The sequence below is a fragment of the Pipistrellus kuhlii genome, unplaced genomic scaffold (assembly GCF_014108245.1).
Source record: "Pipistrellus kuhlii isolate mPipKuh1 unplaced genomic scaffold, mPipKuh1.p scaffold_m20_p_9, whole genome shotgun sequence".
NCBI lineage: Eukaryota > Metazoa > Chordata > Mammalia > Chiroptera > Vespertilionidae > Pipistrellus > Pipistrellus kuhlii.
Genome location: NW_023425595.1, coordinates 20,332,559 through 20,346,166, shown reverse-complemented (window position 1 = coordinate 20,346,166; position 13,608 = coordinate 20,332,559). Strand labels below are relative to the sequence as shown.

At 45.6% G+C, this 13,608-nt stretch overlaps 1 protein-coding gene across 9 annotated transcripts in view; it reads left to right on the top strand.

The window, feature by feature from the left end:
* The window catches only part of NAV2 (neuron navigator 2), a 355,228-nt gene that overhangs the window by 114,241 nt on the left and 227,379 nt on the right, over positions 1-13,608 (top strand). For all 9 annotated transcript variants that reach the window (XR_004986047.2, XM_036426216.2, XM_036426215.2 and 6 more), the window contains exon 2: positions 6,503-6,620. Coding sequence is in view for 8 of the 9 variants with exons in the window: in XM_036426216.2 (XP_036282109.1) it covers positions 6,503-6,620 (118 nt within the window). In the remaining variant the exon portion in view is untranslated. The remainder of the gene's footprint in view (positions 1-6,502; positions 6,621-13,608) is intronic.

The window sequence follows — 13,608 nt, the reverse complement described above, 5'->3', positions numbered from 1 at the left end:
TTGTTAAAGGGGGAAATAACATATTTTTCCCAACTGATTAGTGAGAACTAAAGGAATCCATTGTTTGCAAAGTGCTTGCATTGAATGTCATTGTCTTCAAGAGAATCATTACCATAGCTCACAGATTGAGCCCTTACCATATGCCCTGCATTGTTAGATTACTATCTCACAGCAACCTGAATGGGCAGTTGATTCATTTTACAGATGAAGATGCTGAGGCTCAGGCTGTTTAGGTCATTTTTCTAGGGTAACTCTGCCAGGAAGTGCTTGAGGCATGATTGGAACCCAAGTGGTCTGACTAGAAGGTGTCCTCTGAAGTCCCCACAGACACTTGAAGTCACTACGCAAGACTGCAGCCAGAGCAGAAGCCAGTGGGGGCAGCTGCTCGGGCAGTGCCTGCGTAAAGCACCACGGTGGGCGTGCAGCTCTAAGTAGTGGGTGTTGGCTTGATATTCATGGGTGAAGCAGGAGTGAGGATGGTGCCAGGCTGTGTGTGGAGCGTGATGGAAATCCAGGTTCGCGATAAGCCCTGCCCTTCCCTCTAGTCACTGGCTACATCTGCACACCAGTGGGCAGATATCAGGGTGTATCTCTGGTGGTTGTGGATAAGTAGATTGCTGGAGATAACAAGGGAGGAAACAGCCGAGGGTTTCTCCCTTCCCGCTGCTATGTGCTGCCTTCTGGGTCCGGGCAGAGGTGTACACTCCTTGGTATAAATATGTTCACATTAGCCGTATTACAAAACCTTAACCGTATTACAAAACGTATGCCGAGGGGGAGGGCTGGTGGTACCATTCCACATGTGCTCAGGTAGGAACACACAACCCAGTCACACCTGATGCTCCTGGAGCCCAGCTTTCTAGCTGACTTACCTGCCTGGAGACCAGCTGAGAGCCAAAAGCCTTCTCTCCTGAGTCTTGGGGCAGCGCAAAGGGGTGCCACAAAATCCCAGTAAGCTTCTTACTTGAACAGTACTTTCTCTTACTTCACACCCAGTTTGAAAGGAACTGGCCTTTTACAGAAGGCCCAGCGGGCCCTAAGGGCACCCTATATACATAAAACACTATCATTCATAGTGATGCCTGTGGGTCATCGAGGAAAAGGTGAAACTGGGTTCATTTAAAAAGCAGGGATCGTGATAATCCATTTGGGAAAAATTCCCAATGGAATAAAAATGTGTGGCTCTCAGAAGTGTAAACTCTCAACAGTCTAGAATAGGGGTGTCGAACTCAATCAGAGAAGGGACCAAAATCTAAAATCCAGCCTAAATCGCGGGCCGAATGGTTTACTGAACAGTCATAAACTGACAATGTTAACCAGAAATGTGAATTTAAAATGAGTGGAACAATCTTTTCCTTAACAGTGCTGTTAACCAACTCACATGCTATCAAGGATTTGGCCCGCGGGCCTTGTGTTTGACATATGTGGTCTAGAATAACCTATTCCCCAGAATCTAGACAGCCTAGAGTTTATTAATTGGCATATGAATAAGCATCATCTATTTAACACTGTGTGCCAGACACTCACTGTTAACCACTTACACATATGCTCTCATTTAACCCATAAACAACCCTGTTCATCACTGTCACACAGGTGAGTGACCCCAACCCCCAGCCAGAACATGACTCACCTAGTTGGTAAAAGGCAGAGCCAGATCTCAGTCCTTGTCCACATCAGCTCCCAAGACTCCAAATACACTGCCCTTATGATGATGGGGATTTAGGAAAAACACAAATGACTATAGTCATGCATCAGGAGATGGCCAACTTGAGATGGAAGGAGAGTCATTCCCCTCCGAGGTGGGCATGTGGTGGCACCAAGGACATTGGGCAGAGTGGAACTCTTCTGAGAAACCAGGGAGCAGGGGGGAAATCCACCAGCTAGTTTCAGGCCCCACCCACCACCCCATGCAATTTAAAGGTTATGTGACCATGTGTCTGCACCCGTGGGGTAGGTAGCACACTCCTAGCCAGATGCTGGGGGTGCAGACGTGAACATATTACAAGATTTTTACCCTTGATCACAAATGGTGCATTTTGATTTTCACAAAATTGTGAATAAATTAGATAATCACTCTTAGTGGTATGCAGGTTCTGGGCAAACACTCTATGCGATTGTTGCAGTGTTATTTTTGTGCTTCAGAGCAAGCAGATCTAAACCACTTAATCACATGATGCTCAGTCATGGAAATAGTATGTTGATGACGTGGCCAAAGTTAGAGCGAGACCTCTTGAATGGAGGCCAAACAGTAGGGTTCCCTTTACGACTGTTCGACCGGAAAGCACCTCTGATGCTGAAGGACTGGCTCACTTTCTCTTCACACTGGCATTTCCTTCCAAGAGATACATTTCACCCTTCTCTTGGAGCCACTATCCTAATGCTACCCCTTCCGGACCCATCAGGCTGTCCGGCATATGGGTCTGGATTTATAGTTGGGTCCTTAGGGCATCAACTTTTGGTGCATTTGTTTTGTGGCATTTTTTCTTGGGTTCCTTACATAGAATGTCACCCCTCATCTCCCACTCCCCACCTCTATCTCCCCCCCCCCCCCCACACACACACACTTCACTTGAAGGCTAATTGCAGTATAAACGTATTATCCTCATTGGTTTAACACGGTGCAATTACTATGTTTTCTTGTTACGACTAATAATCAGATTCTTCACTTCAGTCGATCTGTCACAATTTTCCCTCTTTGATTTCAGCCTAGGAGATATGGAAGGATGTGGCATTATAAGCAAACACATGACTGGCACGCTGCAGGAAATTCTGTCAGGGGTAATAAGTGAATCAAAACAAATTCACTCTTCAGCTGCCATCGCCTTCCCCCTTTTATTTCTTTGAGCCTTTGACAGCAGCCTGGGGGTGGAGAGAGAGCTGAGCTCAGGGAGGAGGAGGGATTGGAGTGGGAAAGCAATGGGAAAGACGCCTCAGATGCTAGGGCGAAATGATCCTAGAGCTTTTCTCTAGACCCGTTTCTCTAGAATGGTTTGATGATTTGGAGCTTTGAGTGGGGGTGGTGGTTTTGTTCTTCCCTTTTGTGTGGTTCTTTTTGCTGTTCATGTCTGCTGAAAGTTCACAGATCAAGGAACAGTGGACTCAGGGTTAAAGTAATAGCAGCCCTCAAAGCTCCAGAACTCTGGGGAAGAGACCGGCTCTGGAGAAGCGGATTTTGAATCAGGCTTTAGTTTAGCTGCTGCTTAAAATCTTTTGCGAGTACCCAGCTCCATTTTTGCTGAGTTGTGCAATCCCCCGAGGGAGTCTGTTTTGATGCCTGGGGATAGTGTGGGTTTGTTTTCCAAGGGTGCCCCTTGGGAGAATGGCATTCATTGCATGAACTACTGAAACAGCAAGTGACGTAGATGGGGCTGACTTATGTCAGGGCTTCTGAGCATGGCCTGCGAAACTGGTTTTTAAAATAAATCTGGGTGTTTTCTTGTGACTCACTTATGCAAAAAGTTGAGAGCTGGAGAGGACGGTGGGGAGGGGAAACTCCAGATAATTAATGATTCTTGTTGGATGGGTCCTGATTAATGAGCCTGAGCTAGAGAGTGATTTATTTTCTCTCTCCCTTGCTCTTTTCAATCGATAAAGACTTAAGATCATGGTTTGAGGATTCACTGCAAGAACGCATTATTTAAGTCTCAAATGTAATAAATTTCCCAAGGATTTGCCTTTTTTTTTTTTCCTGTTCATCTCAACGGGGCAATCACTTACCAACCTGCTGCCGTGTGCCCCCCTCTAACCCATGAGGCAGCAAAGATGTGCAAGACATCGTCTCTGCCAAAATATGGTGAGGGTGCAAAGGTAGTTCCATTGTTCAAGTTCTCTACACTCTGCCTCATGTGGCTCAGGATGCAATCAGGAAATCAAGAGGGACTTCATGGGAGGGAGGTGGGGACTGGCATTGGATTGGGCCTTGCAGGGTGGCCCTGGGTAGAGACACTCAGGTGGAAGGGCTGGCGTGCATTTGGAGACTGGGAAGTGCGAGATTTGTCATCTTCCTAAGGGTCAGCATAATCATTACCACTGAGCACTTGGTATGTGTAGATATATCTCTTTCAGTCGCTGTAACACAGAGTGAGTGGCACTTTTTTTTTTCCCCCTGTAAAAAGCTGGATAGTAAATATTTGAGGCTTTGTGGGCCAAAAGGTCTCTCTGTCGCCACTTCTCAACTCTGCATTGTAGCGTGAAAGCAGCCATGGACAACACATGGTGTGACCGTCCCAATAGAACTTTGTTTATAAACATGTCAGCTGGGTTTGGCCAGGTCCCAATGTGCCAGTCCCAGTTTCCTAATATATTTGGCATAATCTCCATTTTATGGAGGATAAAACGGAGGTATAAGCAAAGCGAATAGAAACTCATTTGCCCAGGGCCAGGGGCCTACTTGACTTGGCCGATTCTAAAGCCCACACTCTTAACTCCACACGCACTGCCTCCTCTGCAAAAGGGTCAGCCATGGTCTGGGGAAAAGCTGGGGATAATACAACTTTTTTGGATCTCAGTGTGATCGCTGAGAACTTTAATTCAGAGGGAAGTGGGGAGACATTGATGATCTTTTGAGCAGGCGATCAGAGGAGAGCTGTGCTCGGGGAGGTTTAAGTTGGCAGCGGTGTGTCCATGGATTAAAGCTGAGAGAAGAAGAGCTCTTGTTTTAAACAGCGTGAGGTAGAGAGATTCATGTCTTTGGCAGAGCCATTTCTGACTGCTGTGGAACATTAAAAGTTCTCCCTGGTGTACCAGCTCCCTCCATGACTTGGACACAGGTCTGGCCCTTTGCCTCTCAATGTTTTTCTTCCTCCTTCTCGCCCTGTTAACAATTTCATTTAATGATCCTTCACTTTTCAGATTAGCCACTGTGGTGACCAGGATGGCACACCATTTCCTTAGCTTTCTCGGTGCTTACAAAGTTGAAAATTATCTTTTGCTCTATTAGATTTTTAATCTGACAACGTGGAAGTCACAGGGAAGGAAAGTAAGGAGATTTAGGGGTGGTCCGAGGTGTGAAATAGCACCACACTGCAGTGTGCAGTGCACGTGTGGGACTCTGCAGTGGAAGACTGATTGGGCTTCCGGGTGGGGGTGGGGTGGGCAGGGATAACCTGTCCTCAGGTCTCGAGGAGATAGAACATGCAGTCCTGCCTTTCCCTTTTGGGGATGATACCCTCACAGTCCCAGGTGGAGTAGTCAGAGGTGCCCCCTCTCTGCTTTGTAAGATCAGGCCCTGACCGACAGGGGCTCTGAGAGACAAGGAGGAGCCCCATTGTGTGAGATTTCTCTGGGAAAGATGTTCTGAAAAATGGGATGGAGGGTGAGAGATCCCAGTGAGGACAGGTCTCCTGCTGCTCCTTAGTCACAGGAGGTCTACAGGCCAGCTGCTGGAGATACCATGATAACCTTCATCATTTGGATGCAGACACCATACGGGGTTAGTCTGTGAACTGTTGGTGCTAATAAATGGCCCAGTGGAGGTAGGGTAGTTGTCTTTTGTGAGTAGTCATTTGCTTGTACCACTCTGGGGGAGGAAAAGTGCTCATAAATGGAGTTTACATGTCCCTCCACCAGCTCAGAAATTCATGCATGGAGCTAAACACTCAGAATTGGTGAGGAGGGTTTAAATTGTGTTTGCTTTTGGCTTATGCCAGTTAGGAAAGTTTTCAGTGCAACTTTTTTTCACGCTTGTTGGCCTGTTTGGAAGAAAACATCCTTTTGTGCTGATTGTGTGGCCGAGAGGAGCAGGTCTGTGGATGGCCGCCAAGGGGTCTGCGCTCCTGATCTCATGGGTGACCCAGCCTCTGCCTTTCAGGGTACAGTGTATGCCGATGCTGCATTCAGATACGTTAGAAGTCGCCGGGTTTTGTTCACAGAATCCCAACAGTGAACATGATGCCTGGCTTTTCAATCACACCGATCAAATTTGAGATGACTGCGAGGCCGTCAATAACTCCACTCACACAAGAGTAATTGAGGGGCTCTGTGTTTTCGTACTTGGCTTTTTTTTTTTTTTTTTACAAGGGATCCAGGCTCCGGAGAACTCGGTTAACACAATAGCCCTTCATACCCAGAAACGGCCCATGAAACGATGCCTATTGGGTGGTAACCTCCCCATACGTTTTCTCAATCAAGAGGAAAAGATGGGAGGGGGTCGGGGGTGGCGGAGGAGGGGGGGGGGGAAGGCTTCGCTTGCCTTTAGACTCAGCCTCTCAAAGCGTCTGGTGCAGACTGTTTAGTTCCGTGTCCCCTGTCCCATTCAGGCCTCTGCGTGTTTTGAAGCTTTCTTTAGCTTTTCCCTGAGCTTGACAGCGGATCTCTCAATAGGCGAAAGCCCGGCTATGGCTGCTGAATGCCCCCTCGGCACAATGCCCTGCATGTTAATGGCGCTGGCTGGCCCCGGACAGCTCGCCCGTGGGACGGGGGCTGCTGCACAGGGCCAAGCAGCTGCCTCAGACCAGATGGGGTCCGACTGGCTTCCTCAAGTTGCTTCTTTGCTCTTTTGCAGATCTACACCGACTGGGCCAATCACTATCTAGCCAAATCAGGCCACAAACGTCTCATCAAGGACCTCCAGCAAGATGTGACGGACGGTGTCCTCCTGGCTCAGATCATCCAGGTTGTGGGTAAGAGCAGATTTTATGCTGGGGATGGATGAGTCACCGTGGAGACCCAGGCAGGGTCGAATGGAGCAAGGAGAATGAAACACTATAATCTCTAAGAGAAATATGATATTTCTGTCCCATATGTTGAAAATTTATTTGGCTGATCTCAGGGAGTGTGGGTACCAGCTCCCTTTTCCTGATAAGATCACCCATATAGCAATCTCGTCTCGATCCTCTGAAAAGAAAAGCTTTGGCCAAGGCTAGAAGATGATGCTGATGGTCTGGGAGGAGCTCTCTGTCCCCCTCTTCAGACCTCCTACTGTCTTTCTGGCTCTCACATTCTCTCATTCTTGCCCCTTCTCTGTTGGTACCTTTTGTGTGTGTGTGTGTGTGTGTGTGTTTCTCTGGAAATATTTCCAAAAACTAAAAAAAAAAAGATTTTAAAAAGTAACATGAGGTTGGTTTCATCCTGCCAACTCTAATTGGGCTTGAGAAGTCAAAGGATCAGATTCTGGAGAGGGCTGGTTCTGGTTTTAGCACTAGGGGAAGGGAACTGGGTGGTGAGGTTTTTAATGCCATGGCTGTGTGCTGGGAGGAGTGGGTTGGTCCAGGAGGGCAGCTTGGCTTTGGGCTTTAAGGGATGTGCCCAGGGGTATTACCTGGGAGCTCAGCAGTCAGAGGAGGCAGGAGGTCAGTTATACAGCATTAGACTGAGTGTTGTTGCTGGCAACGGCCAACTCATGCCAGGAGAGAAGGCATAGAGATAGGACAGCCCTTGGGCGTGTGTTGTTGGAAAAAGTTGCTTACCTTTCAAGTGTGAGACGTAGCCTTGTTTAGTTGTAACTCTGTCTACATCCGTGGGGGCTGTGCCTAAAAACACAGGCAGGTCGTCTCTTCACTAAAACTTTTGGGCTGCAGCTGCCACTCAAGACAGAAGCAGCTTCCCTGCTGTCCTGAGATTGGGTTCTCCAGGCTAGCTTCCATTGTCCTCCTTCTCCTCTCTCCTTTTTCCTCTCCTAGTTTCTGTTACTGTAAACAAAGTGCCACAAACTTAGCAGCTTAACACAATGAATATTTATGATCTCGCAGTGTCTGTGCACTGGGAGTGCAGGCATGACTTAGCGGGGCACCTGTGCAAGGTTGTAGTCAAGGTGTCAGCCAGGGTTGTGTTCTCATCTGGAGGCTCGAACAGGGAGGAGTCCAAGTCACTCAGAGTGTTGGTGGAATTGAGCGCCTTGCAGATATAGGAGGTGAGTCCTGATTTCTTGCTGCTTGTTGACTGGAGGCTCCTCTCAGTTCCTAGAAGCCCCTCTCAGCTTCTGGCCATATGGGTCTTCCAACATGGCCACTTTGGTCAACTTCTTCAGTTTCAGCAAGAGAAAAAGGTTTCTGTTGGGAGAAAGAACCTTATATAATGTACCATTCTATCATCTTTGCCATATCCTGTTGGTTAAAAATAAATCCTCGGTCCCATCACACTCAACAGGAGAGTATTGTACAAGGGTTTAAACTTAAGTGAGAAGATTCTTGGATCTGCCACACTCCTTTCTTCCTTTTCATCCTCTTCCTCCTCCTCTTGAATATCACTCCTACCAAGCTCTTTTAAATGTTTCTCTTACTTAATTTCCTCAACATCTCTATGAAGTAGGCAGTATCCTCCTCATTTTACAGATGCAGAAACTGAGGTCCAGTGGGCCAGTAGCTCAATGTCACATGACTAGTGTGCAAGGGGAATCTAAGCTGGGAGAGTCTGCTTCAAAAACTTCTGTTCTGTGCTTGGCAGCATTATATCCCCCTGTTAATCCAGAGACTCTGAACCCAGTACGAGGTTCTTCCTCCCTTCCCTTCAGTTCAGAGCAGTGACTGTGGCAGTATTCTGCTCCTTGATGGGCCTAAAGGCAAATGTTCAAGGCTAATAACCTTGCAAGGAGTAGCATCTTCTTGGCAAGGCCTGCCTATAAGAGATGACTCGCACCTGAGCTGGGTTTGGTTCCCCATCTCAGCAGGGTCATCAACTAATGGACCAACTCTGTAATGGACCAACTCTGATTGAGTCTTGGACCATGCAGAGTGTTTCTTCCAGGAGTCCTCTCTGCTTTCAGCACAGACAGAAAGGCAGAAACTGGGAGAGGACCTCACCCAGAGGCCTTGCCCTCATCCCAGTTCCATCCCTCCCCACCGTGGGACCTCCAAAGAGTCACTAAACTTCTGATATCTCTGTTTCCCCATCTTCAAAATGGGCACAGCCATGCCTTCTTTGTCTGCTTTTGTGGCAGTTTTATGAAATGCAAGTTAAGTATCAAATATGAAATATGTTAAAAACTGTGAAGTGTTCCTGGATAGCACCTGGTAGGCGCTGCCTAGAAAGGTTTGTGGAGAAGGATGGTGAGGCTTTGGTAGTAGTGTCAGTGTGTCCTGATAGATTAGTGATGTCTGCCAGGGGCCCAGAAGTGGGGAATGGTAGTGTGTATCTCCTGAATTCACTAAACACGGTGCTACAGAAATGTAAGCCAGCATGGTTCTTCCTGTTGCTCAGGAGGTTGTTTCTCTGAATCTACTCAGATGACATCTGAGTTGCTAGACAGTTATCCCTCTGGGCCTGGAGCTACTGGAGTAGGTGTCAGAAGCTCAAGTGAGTGCCCGTGACCAGGCTGCCCCTCAGGCCAGCAACCCTGAAGGAGAGGCTGGAGGGACCTCTATCATTCCACCAGCTACTGCACTGGGCCTGGGTCTACGTCATCTTCTTTTCTGGGTTCACAGCATTTCATAAGGATTAGGGATGAGAATATTAGGCACTGCAGCCCCTGCTTCTGCAAGTCTGGATCGAATTTTTTCCAACAGGTGGCCAGGAGGTTTTCCCTTCTCAGCATTTGGTATTCTTCTGAACATTCTTCTAAACTGTATGTCATACCCTCTTTCTCTCCAGGACGCTGCTGCAACTCTTAACTCTGAGTTTAGGAAGGGACCTTTAAAAGCCCCAACCTGGTGCCTGCATGCAGTTAATAGACTCTGTTAAATACTACGATGGGCAGCTTACTACCTGCTCAGGAAACTAGATCTAACACAGAGAATTGGAATCCTTCAAAAGCTCTTTTATGAGGTCGAAGTCTAATCCCTAGGTGGTATTTCTGTACAAGTATTAGTTCTTTTCTCCAGGGTGACAAAAAGACAATTTCATCAAAGATGATGAGAGCATCAAAATAATTGAGGATGGTCGTGGATTATAACCATGGAACAAAATGGAACTCTATAAGTCTATACTGATAGACAGATAGATACGTCACTAGAGCAGAGAGGGGCCCCCACTGACCAGGAGAATGCTGACCAATGAATGTAAAGGGATGTAAGTAATGTAAATGTAACTACTAAATAAAAGGGATGTAACTAATGTAAACGTAATAAATGTAAATATTAACTAATCTTTTGGTAAAGATTAGTTAAGGTGAGAATTACCAATGGATACAGAAATCGAGAGAAGGAAGTTTGATGAGGAGCAGACTATTTGCATGGTTTCAATGCCTCTCACTGATTGCTTGATAGTTCCCAGGGAAAGATAGTAACCACACAGGGGAGAATCCAGACATCATGACCAGGGGGTCAAGATGACATTACTGGTGAAGGACAAATGGATGTCAACATGCTCCTGGTGTCATACCTGAGAGGACACAGCAGGAATCCAGTCAGGGGTGGAAAACCTGAAACTAATCCTGAGAAATCTCAGGCAAACCCAAATTGTGGAATTCTTTATTAAAAACAAAGCTGGCCTGTATTGTTCCAGAATGTCAGTGCTGTGAAAGACAAAGAAGGCTGAGAGATCATTCAAGACTAATGAGACATGACAGCTGAATGTACTTTGTGGTTCTGGCCTGGGATAAAATGCTATAAAGGACATCTTTTTTTTTTTTTTTTTTTTTTTTACGTCAATTGACAGAATTGGAACATTGGAATTATATCAATGCTAAATTTGCTAACTCTGCTGTTAGATAATATTCTTGTCCTTTGAAAATACATGCCAAGAATAAAGGGCAAAGGACATGATATCTGTAGCCTGTAGAAAAGTAATTCAGAAAAAGAGTGTGCCCTATACAGGAAAAGGGATTGGGGGTGGGCAGAGAGAAAATGAGAAGGGATGAAGGAATTCTCTGTATTATCCCTGTCACTTTTCTACAAGTTTGAAGTTATTTCAAAATAAAAAGTTAGAGCATCTCAAAAAAGGCTCATCAATACTTGCAGGAGGGGAGATTGTCCCTTATAAAGACAGCCCCTCTCTAGACCCTGGAGGAGTATTGTGTATAATGATTGAGGACTTGTGGTGCTATGAGGCCTGACCCATAATTTCATGTGTGTGTGTGTGGGGGCGTGCGTGCGTGGAGTTGGGGGTGGTGATGAGGGGGGGATCAGGGAATTTACCTATAAAGGATTTCTTATAAGCTAAACGTGGAGTCAGTTAGGGTGGAGTTACTAGGTGAAGCAGTTAGGAAGGGCATTCCTGGTGTAAAACAACTGGAGCATAGAGAGTCAGAGGGTCAACAAGGCAAAGTCAGGCAATGCTACTCAATACCAGGCAGTGAATTCTGGGCTTTAGCTTTAGAACAAGATCCAATGTTTGAAAGAGCTGACTTTCAGGTTGGGGAATGACTTGAAGGAAAACCTTAAATGCTTTTTACAGACACTGCTCCTATCTAAGTCTTCATCTATTCCACCTGGAGGTAGGCTTCCTAGATAGAGAAATTATTTGGATCTACATTTTTCCATCATCGCCATCTTCCCCTACAGAAATGGACCTTTGCTGCCTCTCTGTGACCTTTCTTTAGTGACCAAGGGCTGAGTCTCTCTGTGTTCAACCTCTTATTAGTTTGATTATCCTCCCGAGTCATGAGCTGCCTAAAGTCAGCAGTTGCTTGCCATCCATGGAGTTGCCATCTCCATGAGTTAGTAGAAAGGTTTATGAGGCCAGGATAAAAGCACGAATCAAAGGGGAGAGACAGCTCCCCCCTCCTGCTTACATCTCTGTCACTCAGGGAGGATGCCAGAAGGGGCTGGATTCAGGAAAGGGGCAGAGGCAGGAGAACAACAAGAAAGAGGCAAGAGAGAAGGAGGGAAACTGGATGAACTGAGAGGACTGGAGAGAAGGAGGAAGCCAAGACCTAGAGGAACAGCTTTCTTGTTAGAGGTGAAGAGAGCTGATAGCTTCTTTTCTATCACCATTTGGGCTGCCTCTGAGCACAACTAGAAAATTTAAACATGCAGGAGTGTACCTTCTTTTCCTTGAGGACCTGCTAGCATTGAGTGACCTTGGTAAGTCATCTGCCTTTGTGGGCAGCCAATTTCTCTCTCCTCCTATTGGTAGGGCTGCCAGCTGCCCCATGCAAATACATAGGACCATGTATGGATGTATGGGCCATGAAGTGCTCTGAACTTATCAGGGGAGGTTTTTGGAAAAGTAATGTGTTTGATGCCACTTTTCTTATTCAAAAAGTGCACTAATGCTTTCCAGTTACTAAAGTGTTACCTTGTGTGCTGGTAAGTTACTATATTAATGGGCTAAGAATGTATTGAGCATGCTGGAATGAATAAATTACCATTAGATGCTGGTTGTAATCACAGCTGAGGACTTAGGGGACCAATGCCTTTGCATCTGGTTATCTGTTTTGGGAGTGTAGCCAAAGACCCCCTATAAGATTTAATAATTTTGGCTCTGGAGACCAAGTTCTTCTTTCTTCTTACTAGCAGAATCAGAACTGCTATTATCACTGTACGTATTTATGACAACCTTAGACACACTTGAGAATTTAAAGGAGAAATCTTTAAATTACATGAAATTGGAAGCCAGGAGGTCCAAGACTCACTTTGCATTTTTATTCAGTGTTTATTTGGAGTTTAGGCTTAGTCTTTGATTTATCTCTTCCCATGTTCCCTTTAACATGGTCAGGAATAGGTTCCACCCCACTTTTATTTTTATTTTATTTTTTAATTTTGAATGTTGTAAATGGCAGAATTAGGCTCATAGGACTTGTGATCATTTGAATTCAAGGAGCACTTGGCTATGATTTCGGAATAGGACAGACCATGAATAGGAATCAGGGAAGTAATTAGACCAAGCTTTTGGTTTTGTTTATCCAGAAGGTACATAAAGAATATTTAAAATGATTTCTTAGATCTCAGTTATCCATCCTTCGATTTAATGGATGCTAATGGCCTAATGCTGATCTGGGCAGAATCCAATGACTTTGGCCTTCATGAGCATCCAGTTGGAAGATATCTTGAGTGTCATTGATGCCCCAAAGCCACAATTTATATCAAAATCTACGGTCACAGTGCAGGCCTGCCATTGTTTCTCATGGATGATGGAGTGACATTCAGCAAGGATCTTTTTTTTTTTTTTTTTAATCTTCAATATGCACATCTATATTGACAAGTGAAAGGACAAAACAGGCAGTAACACTTCCGATTGTTTGGAATGGTCAGAGTATTCATTTCTTAGTTCCACTCAACAAATATTTACTGAGTGGTCACTGTGCATCTCACTGCCCAGAGTTCTGGGGTTACAGGAAGGAGCAAAGCAGATAGAAGTCCTTATTCTTGTGGAATTTGTAGGAATGTTATATTCTGGCTTTGTTTTCTGGTGAACTTAAGACCATATTCATTCATTTAAATCCCATTCATTTGGGCATCTTTTACATGCTTTTTATTTTTAACTGATTTTAGACAGAGGGAGGGAGGACGGGAGGGAGAGAGATAGAGAGAGAGAAAGCATATTCTTTATGTACCTTCTGGATAAACATGCACGTGCTCCCACCAGGGATCAAACACACAACCTAGGTATGTGCCCTGGCTGGGATTTGAACCCACAATGTTTTATTGTACAGAATGATGCTCCAGTTGATTGAACCACACTGACCAGGGTTTATGTGCTTTTTAAATGCTCTGTGACACCTCTTTTGGGAGTAGGAGAAGCAGGTGGTGGAAGAGGCTTTCTAAAATGCCTAATCCAGTTTTCTCTTGAGAA